Genomic DNA, 14,518 nt, shown 5'->3' with positions numbered 1-14,518 from the left:
TAACAAAGATAAATAAATGCTTTATAAGCGCAGTTCATTATCAGTTCATGTTAACTAATGTAGTTAACTAATGAACCTTATTTTAAAGTGTTACCAATTTTTCTATTATTGAATGTCTTTTTTTTCTAAAGAGAAGAGTTCAACCGAGTTATGACAATCCACCCTTTCTGACATCATACTTCATCATATTATAGGCATACACAATATTTGCAAGTTATACTGTTATTACCTTTCATTTTGCACTGACCTTCAACCTTTTAATCAATTAAAAAATGAATAAACTTAAAGCCTGAGAGAAAAAAAAACATGTTTTCTTACTGATGTGCATCTGCTTTTAGGTCAAAATATGATACTGATGATTTAAAATGATTTTTCAAGAGTAAATAAAATATATGACTGGCCTAAAACTATAAACTATACATTTTCAAGGAAACAAATTGTATAAAATTTAATTCAATATAATATTACTTAAAATTAAAACAGATTTACATAAAATCTCTCATTTGATAAAAAAAAATACAGTGCATTTCATCACAAATATTTTGCTGGGCATCAAAGTTATGGCCCTCACAACATCTGCAAGCACTTGTGGCTTTGGCCCTGTGAACAGTGAACATCTTGTCTGCTCAGTTTCCATTAACATTTAGTTGAAATATAGATTTATTAATAAGACAGAGCATAACTCCATGCTAGACCACACATTTATTCATACCAACCACCAGAATAACTTGAATACCCGCTACACGTTCCCAACATTCGCATGTAGGTCACGACAATTTGTTCTTCAGATACTCGCAAACATCTTCACAAACTGATTCTCAGAAGATTCAGTGCAGCTATCATTACTTAAAAGTTGCCATGTATTTTTCATGTTCAGCCACTTCCATAAAACTATTAAAACGAAACACATTTATTTGCTCTTTAGAGACACAGAAGACGGAGAGAAACTAGATTCTTCGAGGCCTAAGGCAATAAACGCATCTTGCTTGCAATTGCGATTTGTGAACCACACGCACTGACTGGTTGTGTGAATCAACTAAAAAATATGAAGAGAAATCTTAAGTGATATGAAAAACAGCAATAAATAAATATGGAAAAACTTTTCCAAATAAAACATGCAATACATTAAAGATGATGAAGGACATGTACGACTGAAAATCTAAAGCCTTGGAGCCAAATGTATGTTAATCTACAGCGTTATTGCGTCCTCCGGCGGACATGCTTTTAATGCAATTCTAGTTTGTTTTTTGATCCCAGCAACAAGCCATAACGAAACTTTCCCTATGAGAAACATGGGAATATAAAAAGCAGATTTTAGTATGCACCAGTTGGCTGTAGATTCGAGTAATAGATATTGAACCATAAAATGAAGTGCAGTTCTGGTATTCGTCCTTCTCAAAATAGTCATTTTCACAGTCTCTTACCTCAAAAAGAGAAATAAATGACACCCGACAGAAGATATGAATAAGTCTCGGGATGTAATCGGTGGCCCAGGTGTTCATAACACCTCCCGTCCTCACTGACCTAAATGTGTGAACTACTTCAGAAGCTGCATTTTTGGACATGGAGGTGTTTAATCGGAACAGGAGGAATCTATGATGACCCCTATCCTTCAGCTTTAATGTTACATCTACTATTGGAATTTAAAGTGACAGTTCACCCAAAAATGTAAATGCACATTACTCACCCTCATGCCTTTGAAACCCACTTAACTTACTTCATTCTGTAGAACAGCAGGGAGTTATTTATCGCAAGTTTAAGGTTCTCTTTTGCATATAAATGGAAGTGAATGTGGACCACAAATGTCAAGTCAGGATTTTCCATTTTGAATAACGATGTGTTCCTCACACGAGCTATTGTGTGGCTTCAGAGCTCAGACAAATTGGAATATATAGAGCTGGAGTCATATGGGCAGACAGGTTGCTTTTTTTTCCCCAGTTCTGCTGTGCGTTTACCAAAAGCATTGATAGCCCGCTATGGTCACAAGTTCCATTTAACTATTTGTTCAATGTTATTCAATTGTTCTTTGAATAATGACGGAACTTGCGACCATAGCTGGCTTTGGGAAACGCAGCCCTGGAGGTGCAGAGCCCCTGGTCAACATCCACTTCCACTGTATTGACAAAAGCAGTTTAGATATTCTGGTCATCTTCTCCTTTTGTGCTTTACAGAAGACAGTTAGTCATACAAGTTTGGAACAACATAAGAGCGAGTAACTTACAATATTTTTAGATAAGCCATTTTTTGGCCTTTGGTTGTTGCTTTAGATTTTAATAGTAGCTGACTTGGTTGAAGTTATTATGGTAACCTATTGGGATGTTACAATTCTGGCTGTAATTCTTTTCTTGTTTTGGTCGATAAGTGGGTATAACAATTCTATAATATTTTGTTTAAATAAAATACAACAAAACATAAAAATTCTAACATTTGAAATGCTTCAAGTGAATTTAAGCATGACATAATATACAGTACAGGTGATTTTCATTTTGAGATTTGTTAAAGAGCAAGTTAGTCAATTATTAGTGCTTTTAAAGATTAACTTCTTGTGTGCATCAAAATTTTTAAAACAGTGGAAATGAGCACACAATTAAATAGCCAATATCAGCTGATACTGTTTAAAAAAACTCGTATGGTTGCGATATACCATGCAATTTGGGGTCAGTAAGATCTTTTTACTTTTAATATTTCTATTCATCAAGTATGCATTAAATTGATCAGAAGTGACAGTAAAGACTAGCCTAGAAATCTAGACGCACCCTAGCGGCAGCAAATGTAATTTGCAGCTAGGGTCGTCTAGCAACTCTCTGTTGGCTTGCGAGCTGGAAAAAACAAAAGGGTCTGGCTTGTCAGGCTAAGTAAAAAGTAAAAACATTTACAATGTTACAATAGATTTCTATTTCAAATAAATGCTGTTCTTTTGTGAAGCATCCCGTGTCAAAAAAAATGCATCATGTTTTCCATAAAAATATTAAGCAACAGCCGTTTTTATTATTAATAAGAAATGTTTCTTGAGCAGCAAATCAGCATATTGGAATGATTTCTGATCATGTGACACCTGAAGACTGGAGGAACGATGCTGAAAATTCAGCTTTGCCATCGCAGGAATAAATTACATTTTAAAACAGAAATTAGTCATTTTAAATTGTAATATTACTTAGCAATATTGCTGTTTTTACTGTATTGATCAAATAAATGCAGCCTTAGTGAGCATGAGCAAAATTTTTAACGAGACTGAATATGAACAAAAACTCTGAAGAGGAAATATTTATAGAGTAGCCAATACAGCAGTAGAGTTCCTGTGACTTGTAGAGCATGTGGCTCGAAATGCCAACGTCATGAGTTCAATTCCCAAGGAGCATACTGATAAAATATATAGTCAAAATGCAAGTCACTTTGGATAAAAGTGCCGGTCAGATTACCAGAGCAGAAATTCATTCCTCTTTTCATGTCGACTGACTCCACCGCAGAAGAATCACTGCCACTCTCAGTACAACTAACGTTTATTTTACATTCACGCTGGACACTAGCAAACAAACCCTTCCCATGGCAACCCGTGAATTACACATTTAAGACTTCTTCATAGGGGCCATGAACGATGAAAAGCCTATGGCATTTTATGGAAGAAAAAAAATCATGGATCTCAAAACATTTTGGATCTATAGAGATATCGACTGAGAAAAATAACAGACTTCTGAATGACACATTATTTACTGATGACAAATAAAAATCAAATAAAAACAATTAGCGTCACGAGCCATTACAAACAGCGAGAGCTTTTGGAGGGGGGGGGCGGCGATCAATTGAATTCACGCACTTAGAATGACAAACTTCAGGGTTTAATGCTAATCAGTGTCATTTAGTGGCATGCACGCGCACATTCAAACACAATTACACAAACACAACCATTTATAGCGCGCTTGGTAAGCCTTCATGGAGTTGCAGACAAATTAAGCATGCAGAAGATTCGTCGAATAGAAAACCCTCGCACGTTTGCACCGTCTAAAAGCAGCTGTGCAACTAGAAGCACATTTAATCCGATTGTTCACCAAGAGTACATTATTCCGCCCCCCTCTCCAAGGGCTCAAAAGTCACGCTATGACAGACGGATGACGTATGCAACTTCTGTAGAGTTCAGTGCACTTGTGCAGACTGCCATTGAATGTGTCCAGAGATACGGCAAGGGAAAAGAGAAGAGTGACGGTAAAATTACACCATATGGCTAACCACGTTCCTTTCATGATCTTCGCCAACGGCTTGCTGGTGGGCGTAACGTAGGGCAGCGCTCGTGTACTTTTCTGCATGTAATTACTCACTGGAGACTCACACATACACAAACATACAAGCATAGTCACACACATACACACAGAGAGACGCCCATCATGGCGGAGAGGAGCAGAGATGATCCGGGCGGAGAAGGGCAGCCACTGAGGCTCCAGTGCTTCAACTGTAAACATGAAGAGAGGGATGGACCTCCTCCATCGTTCAGTTCCTTCTCTGCGGACCCAGTCCCAGTTCTGCTCTCTGCGGACGGCTCCTCACTTGCCCAGCCGCTGCTCACACACCGCATAGCACTGCAGAGCGCTGAGTAGGTCGTCGTAGGAGACGTCTATGTGGGACGGCATTGAGCTACAGGTGGAGAGGGCAGAAAAATGGAGAGAGTAAATCCTTCAGCAACACACCAGTTAAAAGAAATAATCCTTTTTGTGTTGTAAAAAATACAAAACAAAATATGTAAACTATTGTTGAAAAGATTTGGTTCGGAAAGCTTTTTAATGTTTTTGAAAGAAGTCTTAGTGAGAAAGAAATTATTTGATATAATAAAGTAGTATTGTAAAATATTATTACAATAAAAATAAATTAAATAACTATTCCTGTGATCAAAGCTGAATTTTCTCCAGTCTTCAGTGTCACATGATCCTTCAGAAATCATTCTAATATGCTGATCTGCTGCTCAAGCAATGCTTCTTATTATCAATGTTGAAAACAGTTGTGTTGCTTAATATTTTTGTGGAAACTGTGCTAGTTTTTCAGGATTCTTTGATATAGTAATTTCAAGAGAACATTATTTATTAGAAACAAAAACAGGAAAAAAAAATCTAGTTTCTTAAACTTTTATATGGTAATGTACATTTAGGTAAATTACATCATTATCAGTCATTTTCCAAATGTGCACATTTAATTTTAGTGGAATGAGCATGATTAGATGTGGTTGGACTATATCAGTTTCTGCAAAGTATTCAAAATCCAGCTAATTATATACCTGAAAAGTAGATGCATAATTGTAAATCAATTTTGTGTAATCACTTAATTTTTATAAAAATCGAAATAATTTTTTTTAGTGCAACAACTCTGATTAACAGCCTACAGATGTGTTCTCAGGCACCAAGCAACCGTCCGAGGTTAATAAGACTGAATCAGTCATGACACAAGGAAGGGAAACTATAACTAAACAGATCATCAAGTTTGCTAATAATACAGTAAAAAACCAGCAGTGACACACTGCCCTCTAGTGAAACTCAACAAATAACAGTGCTGAAAAATGCAAATTCACCATCATCAGTCGGTTAACTTGATTCAGACCTTTTTCTTAAGTATCTTTTTTAATATAATATAATAAAATATATGAGATTAGGCATATATTACTGAAAAGGAAAATGACCATTTCTCACATTAGTTGAGTGGAAAGACAATTCATATTCTTTTCCTTTTAAAATTCACCAATTCATTGACACCCCCCCACACCTTTTTTTAATTGCTGGTAGACTGACAAGTTTATATAATTTACATTGACATGATATGTACAATAATGCATTATGATTTATTAAAAACAAACAAGTACACAGACAGACCTACTGAAATTAAACACTTATTTTACACAACATTTTCTGAACTTAAAATGAAAACATTAAAAGTGCATTCTTCATTGACAATCTGATGTGGTAAAAACTGCCGTTTAAAGCAGTTTAAGATGGAGCATGTCAGACTGCAGGACAGTACGGTGGTTGCATGATGCAATGCGGTGCAAGTCTATATGAGTGCAGTGATCTCACAGAGCTGTACACGTCATCACGCACGCTTGGAAAGCTTCCAGAGATAAGTGTGCCAGCGTAGACATGTTTAGTTGTTAATCTGTTCTGATAATCTAAAAGGACTCAAGTGAACTCTCCAGGCAAAACTCCCCCATACAGAACAAACATGTCAACTCAAGCACACACTCTTTTGATAACAATCCCACAATATCCCTCTCATAAAAAAATATATATTTCTTTGCTGTACATCTTTTAGAAATTCTAATTTGACAATTTCTAGGTTTAAATTCTAGATTTTCATTGTTGACACAAGGGGCCCCATCATACACCCGGCGCAATGCGACGCAAGTTTTTTTTGCTAGTTTCAGGCCGACGCAGTTATCATTTTCAAGTCCTGAGTCACGTTGTTCAAATAGCGTGTTCAGGCGCAATGTTGGCGCATTGCTATTTTGAGGCAATTGAAAACAACTCCGCCATTGACCAACTGAAACCTGGTCTTAAGTCGCAGTATTTTTTGTGTTATTTAAAGGCTGTGTTAGTAATATGCACCTATAGGCAGGTGCACAACGTGCATACACTCTGCTTATTACACACACAGAGAGAGACTACGTACAACCCTTTTGGACCATGCGCCTGGCGCGCAGACTGTTTTTTCCATCGTTAAACTAGCAAAAGTGGATTCGGACACCTGGACACTAAGTGCACCTGGGCTTCAGACTAGGGATTCAACAATACAGTTAGTCCACGGTTCAATACATGCCTCGGTTTTTAACCACGGTTTTCGGTTCAGTTCTAATGGCTTGTCACATCAGTTTTTTGCTATTCTATTCTTAGGCGACAGGAACCGCAAGAGGTTAAGGAGAAAAAAGACTATTTTTTATTGCAATACTCTTTCTTCATTTTACTTAAAATAATTGAAAAATCTTTCTTAAACTTAAAACTTTACTTTAAAAAAAAAAACCTTGTACACATTCCTAGTGTATTGTAACATATAAAATAAATATATATAAAGATTTACACTGGCAGCTCAGAGCTGTACAGCAGCATTTAATTATGAAATAGAATGAATAAATGTAAAAATAAAACACTACATAGACTTCACTATAAAATATACATTGATTCTTAGCTACTGTATTAGTTTTTCAGTCAAGAGCAGTGAGTGATTTTCTTTTTGTCTTTTGTTGTTGTATTAACATTAAAGGGATAGTTCACTCAAAAATGAAAATTCTGTCATCGAGAAATGAATACAGGTTTGGAACAATATTAGAGTGAGTAAATAATGACAATTTTAGAGGTGAACTGTCCCTTTAAGGACAGCGTATTCACTAGGCTGCTGCTGTCAATTTAAGACCTGTGCATCTAATATACAGACACACGCCGATTTTACTTTCACTTTAGACATAACCGACTGTGTTTATGTTAACCTTGTGTGTATTTGACAGTATTAGCGCAGTAAGACTACTTAGTCCAGTAATCACATGTTTGACAGGCGTTTAGTGCGTGCGCTCGGAAAAGGGCATATTAAAACCGTGCAAGTTAAGCACGCAAATTAAATATTTAACCGGCAAGGATTTAAAACGCATGCAAATACTGAACTTTCGTGATTGTGACGATATAATAACTATAGTGTTCCGTGAGTATAACTCTACCACTAACGTGTGAAGTGAATGTATGTCGCGTTGTTCAGTATATTGGGATGGAGGCAAATGATAAAATTTGAAAAAACCTCACTCTCTCTCGCCCTCACGCTCTCTGCGCATAACGGTTTAAATGAACAAACACATTTTGAGTGCTGATCAAGAGTTTTGTGCAAGCAATTTAAGGTCGCAACTGGTCCCAAATATAGCAGGCTTCATTCAGTGATTGAAACAAATATTAATTGAAGTTTTACGCTCCGGGCAAGCTGTGCTGTGGTAAACATGGAACTTTTCCTTGACATGAAACGGTAAATAATCAAACCAGTGGCAGCAGTGCATTTATCCTTTATTCATGCAATATCTATTCAGTCAGTACCTCGGTTCCATTGCTTGACAGAACTCCCTGAAGCCTGCCCTATCCACGACACTGATCGCTCTCATGTCCTTACAAATGAACTAAATTAATTTCTCCGTTATGGCCTCTTGTCGTGTTGCAGACAAAGAGCTTGTGGCGGGTGATGCAAAGTAAGGGCGGTCCAGTTTGCACATACAAATTAGTTGCTTGTATTTACAAAATGAGCCTACAAAAGCATAAAGCCCATTTAATAAAGAAAAGTTCACGAAACTAAGTGAAAACTCACAAAAGTAGTGAAATTAGGAAACATTTAAGAGATCATAAATTTAGTTGTATAAGTTAACGTTACATTTCTACATACATTTTCCAAATTTTCCACTTTTTTTTTATTAGAATATTAATTTTCACCTTCGAAATTCGTTTTTTTTTTTTTTTATAACTATTCTAATATATATTCGAATTTAGAATATTCGTTGACAGCCCTAATCCATACAAAAACATACTCACATAATCTCTGTTAGTCTGATGTGCCAGGGAAGAAAACCAAGTGTGCTTTCCACAGGGCCAAACTTCAGCAGCAGGTCTGGGTCAGGTATGTTCTTTGACTCTGTATGGGGACAAAAAAAAAAAAAAAAACAGGCATCAGTGGAACGAAAAACTGCTCTTTGAGCCTGAGGGTGAGCCCAACCACAACAGGCTCTTTTGGTAACTGAGATGATCTTGGAGACCATAGAAACAGCGGACAAAGGATTCTGAGCCTGCACACAGGGTACTGGCTTACAGATTTGCATCACAACATATCCTCCAGGAGGATCTTTAACGATTCTGGATCCGTGTAAACGGTTAAATGCACATGCATGTCAAAATACTTTTATGACGCAAAATGAATGCGAGCACAATCAGTTATATGTCTTGAGAGATTAGACAGACAGGACAAATATCTGATGTCAAAATAGAGCATGCAGGTATGTTTGTTGATCGTGGACGATTAAAATGTGCCCACAATCTGTTTTTGAAGAAATATGGTAGTTTCGTGCTACAGCGCATTCTATCAGTTGAAGTTCTGGCACCTTCGTCCCAATACTGTACAACTCAACGTAAATTCACATCACGTGTTTTGACTGGAATCAAATTAAAGGTCTAATCCATATATTTAACTGCTAGTGTGTGCTTATGGTCAGCTGAAAGAGACCTCACCTCGGAGTAATGAGTCCAGCACTGTGACATCAATGTCTTTGGATGTCCTTTCCTTCTGCTCGACGGCCCTACACAGCTGCTGGGCAGCCTGGACTATACTGAGCCGCCCATCATCTGGAGATAGGACCTTTACCACTGACTGACAAGAGAACACTATAAAAGACAGACAGAAAAAATTTGTTAATTTATTAGACGTGGACAAAACATTTAAAAAGACTAAAAGACGCAGGCGATGCATGAACATGGGTCATTATTTCATTTGGAAATTGAGAAAATGACTAAACATGAAGTCACAGTCTACCCGTTTAAGAAAGACGTGTGATGAGACTGAGCTAAAAACAGCAATCATTTCACATCTTGCAAACAAGTCCATACAAAGATATTTTGATATGTAGTTGAAGATGAAAAAGTGAGGGATAAAATTATACGTCACAGATTTTGACTATAAAGCCTTAGTGATCATGCAGATGACAGGTTTGTAGAAAATCAAAAAGGTAAATACGAAGTAGAAATTAAAAAGATTATAAAATACCATATCATTTAAAAGTTTGAGGTCAGTAAGATTTATGTTTTTGAAAGAAGTCTCTTATGCTCACCAAGGCTGCTTTTATTTGATCATAAAAACAAAAACAGTAATATTGTGAATGTGATGGCAACGCTTAACTTCCAGCAGCCATTTTACTCATATCAGTCATTACAGTCTTCAATGTCACACGGTCCTTCAGAAATCATTCTAATATGCTGATTTGGTGCTCAAGAAACATTTCTTATTATTATCAATGTTTAACACAGTTGTGCGGCTTACTATTCAGATAATTTCTTTGATGAATAGAAAGTTTAAGAGAACAACATTTGTAACAAAACAAGGTAGTTGTAATAATTTAGTCACATTTGATCAATTTAAAGGGATAGTTCATTATAATGGCAGTTTCTGTCCATAAAAGTGCATTTGACGCATGATGCTCTGGTGAGAATATGCTAGTTCTCACGAGAACCAAGTTTTGTTTTGCTCTATCCTCTGCACTTCTGTGTTCATCTCCAGAACTTACTATGCCTGCATCCTACATCATACGCTGTGGAGCTTTTATTATGCCGCAGACGACCGCTTCCGTTTCTGCTCATGTGTATGTGGGGTAACACAACGCTGTTTTATCAAATTAGATACATTTGAGTGTGTTGAACTTGAAAGTTATGTTATAACACTACTCGGTGCGTTCGCTCAGCGGCTACTATGAGACACTTCAGTAAGCTAGATCGATATTAGGCATGGTAAAACATGGTACTACTCGCGGTAAATCAAGAAAACCAGATTTAAACAATAAGACTAACTGTGTTGAGCTATATAACAATGATTTGTTTTCTGTCGATGAATGTATCCAAACAGTTGCTCACCTGTCTAATAAACACATAATATATTAAAACGTCTTTGGTTTTTCCATGGTTTCTACTAAATAAAAATAAAAAACGGAAATCGAGGGTAACACGGGTATGATGTCATTGATAGCTGAAGCACGTCCTGGTTAAAATGACTTATTTCTCTGGATTTAAACATTCTTGTAAACATTTGGGATAATGTAAGTACACAAGTCAAGAAAATATATAACACTGTTCTAGTGGATTTTGGCCATTTTAATCCAAAAATCTTAAATATTGTGCCTTTAAAAGTATTAATCTCTTCCTAAAAAAATTTAACAGTATAAATATGCTTTCAGGGCAAAATCTGAACTAGTAGTCCAACTGGATCTGCAGAAAAAAATACTAAAAAAATATATTGCCTAGGTGGAAAACAATAAGCAAAGCGGGTGTTCCCATCAGTATCAGTGTGTCACTCTGGATTAGGTTCCATATAGTCTTCAAAAGATGACTTGCTCAAGGCACATTTGGAAAAGTAAAACAAATTTCCTGACCTAAAGAGTTTTACAACAATGAATCTTTCCAGATAACAACCGCATAAAAGTTTCTGCATTTTTCAAAGTTTCCTAACCCAAGTCATGAATACAGAAAAAACAGAGGAACATAAAGGAACAAAACCGGCAGTCATCCTAGATGAAACCTTCTGATCCAACCTGTTTGTTCAGGCGTCCACCCACAGTGGGTGTCTCAAATAAAAGCAACAGTCATTTTCTCATCATGTTTTGAACCTCACCTTGATGCTCTTGTTTATCTGTACCATTTTTCAAAAACTCCACTGAGTATTTGGAGCTGTCCATTCCCAAAAACTCCTGCTGCTTTTTCTGGATCTCCTCCATGAGTCTGGAGTTATTCCTCTTGAAGACACCTATGAAACAAGGGTGACAAAGAGATGATGACCTAAAGATGTCACACCCGTGAAACACTAGTTTCAGAGAAAAACTCTCCATGTTCTTCATCCATGAAAGTTGAAAACTACCATAAAAAAATAAAATACAAAAAACTTGCTGTGAAGTCACTGATATAACAGATGCTGGAGTCTTACTAAATATGTTGTCAGCAACTTCACACTTTCAGAAGACAAATTTAGACTAGACATGTGAGGCTAATTGAGGAAAGTTAATTAAACTTGCTGAACATTTAAATGAATCACTACTTAAAAATGTAGTTTAGATCGGTGGCTTTCAACTGGTAGGACGCAGGTCTGTTCTGACAGGGAATAATCAAAGCTAAATAATAAAGAACATTCAGATCAATAAAACAAAATTATTTATCATTACACATCTGTGTATTTCCCATCTGGTGTGTTTTAATTTATAAAGTCCTGTTAGGTCTATTACCCAAATATCTTCTAGAGTTGCTACTACCTCACATTAGTACGTATACAACAGATCATCTCATCATATTCTTTTAACTATCCCAAAAAAGAAAACTGTTTATGGCCGTTCAGCTTTTGCTGCCCCAAATGACTGGAATGTGCTACAAGTGTCATTGAAATTAGAGTCATTTATTTCAATCTCTGCGTTAATAAAAACCTACTAGGGAGTGTTTTTATTACAGCATGTAAATGTATTAAATGAATGTATATGTACTGCAAAATATGTTTACCAGAAGATCTAATTCTCCTGCCAGGCGGTTGTTGAAAAGAAGAACTTGTTCTTAAGTAACTTGCCTGTTTAAAATATTAAAAAAAATAATAATAATAATAATACGATTATAATAGGGAGGGAGAAAAGATCTTGAAGCAAAACTACAACCACTGGCTACTCAGTTTCTTGACGTTATTGTTAATATTCCTTGGTCCACGGTGGCATGAATAGATCTGTTCACCCCTAACCACACCATTGGCAGTGATAAAATATGTCTAAGGTTATAAGAAATAAATCACATCACATACTCCTCTAGCTTCGTTGAGAAATATACTGAGTTGAAAGAGACTGTTTTGAAATAGACCAGAGACATTGTAACATTATAAAGATGAGAATAAAAGGTTTTTCAAAATCTCCTAAGATGATTCTTAAGAAACTTATTTATGCAAATAATGGTATTATAAAGTCTAGTTTCACTCTCAATGTCAAGGAATAAGAAGTTTTGGTTTATGTCACACGTTTTGCATAGATAGATAGATACATAGATAGAATTAGGTTATATTATGACCTCTTTTAAAAGCATGTCTTATAAACAAAACCATTCAACAATAACTTTACTATTGACTTCAACTTGAGACATAAAAAGTGACACTTTTTGTATTAATGCTTACATATCTGAACACAGAGTTCATTACTAAGACTTTAAATGTGTTAATTGAACTCTTTGCTCAAATCATCATGAGTGTTGTGGAAGAAACAGCAGGTGACTGGATTCATGTGACAGCAATCACTTCCCTTTATTCAACGCAGAAGAATCTCGATGAGTCTTACCTTGATTATCATACACACTGACATATGAGATGCCCACTGCCATGCACCAGACCACAAGATTGGCAATGTCAGTGTAGTTGATCTCCTCCTCAGTGATCAATAACCCCATATGAATGGGCAGCTTCTCTAACGTCCTGCCATCGGCTCCCCAGCGAACCCGGCGGCTGGACCGTTTGCCTACGGGTCCCGCTTTTTTCTGATTATGAAAGCCGAGGGCGAGGGGCAGTAATAAGCCCACCACAGCCCGTTTCCATCTCCAGATGTGGACTCGGAGCCAGGCGAGCAGCGCGCGCTGGACATAGAGCAGCGCGTGCAAAAACCGCCACACCATCTCATACAGTAAAGCCATGCGTATAAGTCTTTAAACGCGTCACCGGTTAAATAGCTAACAGATTTTAAAGTATATTCCTCATATTAAATGAATATGTGTACGTGTGAGCGATGGCCTATAGAGAAATTAGCCATTTTGGTCACTGCCAACACAGCAGCGCGCCGGCTGCCATTTCTTCATCTTGCCAACCTTTCCCCTCTGAACCTGCGGCTGTGTGACATGGAGCTCTCTGATTGGACGGTTGACAGAGCGCTTGCGCGTCATTCTGTCCGCTGAGTTGGTCTGGGATCAGTTATGATGTTTGCCTGGCAAGTGTTAATGAGAGAGAAGAACTCTTGACGGCTGATTTCAGATCCACACACACGCCACTGATCTATATACAGATGACACACACACACACCAAAAAAAAAAAATATATATATATATATATATCCAAACTGATTTAGCCTTACGCGAGATCGTGCAATGTGATTGGCTGCTGTGCCAGCGAATGGAATATGCGTAAATCCTATTATTTTAATAGGATTAAAAATAGCCTAGTCAATTGATTTAGGAATATAAAAACACAGTATGTTATGTGTATTAAAATATATATCTTAAATCAATCATTTAAATATTATTAATTATATATTATAAGAGTTACTGTCACTAAATAGATTTTATGGTTCTGTTTCTTTCAAGCAAATCTGGAGGCTAATGAAATGAAAATCATATTTTCCAATCCAAGTACAATTTATTTTATCGTAACGTTTATTGCTGGTTCTATAAGGGATGCCAGGAATAAAACAGGGAGAGATGCAAAGCTCTACATTAGGTTTGCATAAAGAACAACATTGCAGTTGTGTTTTCACATGTCAGGATTACTTTTGCAAATCAGAATCATCATATTTATTCCTCTTTGTCTATGTGTTCAGCTTGGCTCACTAACAAGAAAATCTCCTCTCAGATATCTTGTGCCAATACATGCACTCGTCGCCATTCATCAAAAGGTGCATAGATTAGATTAGATTAGATTAGATTCAACTTTATTGTCATTACACAAGTACAAGTACAAGGCAACGAAATGCAGTTTAGGTCTAACCAGAAGTGCAATAGCAGCAAGTGCAGGATATACAACGTTTGCATAAGTGCAGGACATG

At 36.6% G+C, this 14,518-nt stretch overlaps 1 protein-coding gene across 1 annotated transcript; it reads right to left on the bottom strand.

Annotated features, from left to right (window-relative positions):
* Positions 1–444: 444 nt before the first annotated feature.
* nus1 (NUS1 dehydrodolichyl diphosphate synthase subunit) lies at positions 445–13,595 on the bottom strand. The gene is made up of 5 exons (XM_079830999.1): positions 13,049–13,595; positions 11,365–11,496; positions 9,219–9,371; positions 8,529–8,628; positions 445–4,626 (listed from the first exon to the last, which is right to left on the bottom strand). The coding sequence occupies exons 1-5, from the start codon at positions 13,395–13,397 to the stop codon at positions 4,536–4,538; spliced, it is 825 nt and encodes a 274-aa protein (XP_079687125.1). The 5' UTR covers positions 13,398–13,595; the 3' UTR covers positions 445–4,535.
* Between the last annotated feature and the right edge of the window lie 923 nt (positions 13,596–14,518).

This window comes from Gobio gobio, assembly GCF_949357685.1.
Source record: "Gobio gobio genome assembly, chromosome: 12".
NCBI lineage: Eukaryota > Metazoa > Chordata > Actinopteri > Cypriniformes > Gobionidae > Gobio > Gobio gobio.
This window is presented reverse-complemented; position numbering and strand designations above follow the sequence as displayed.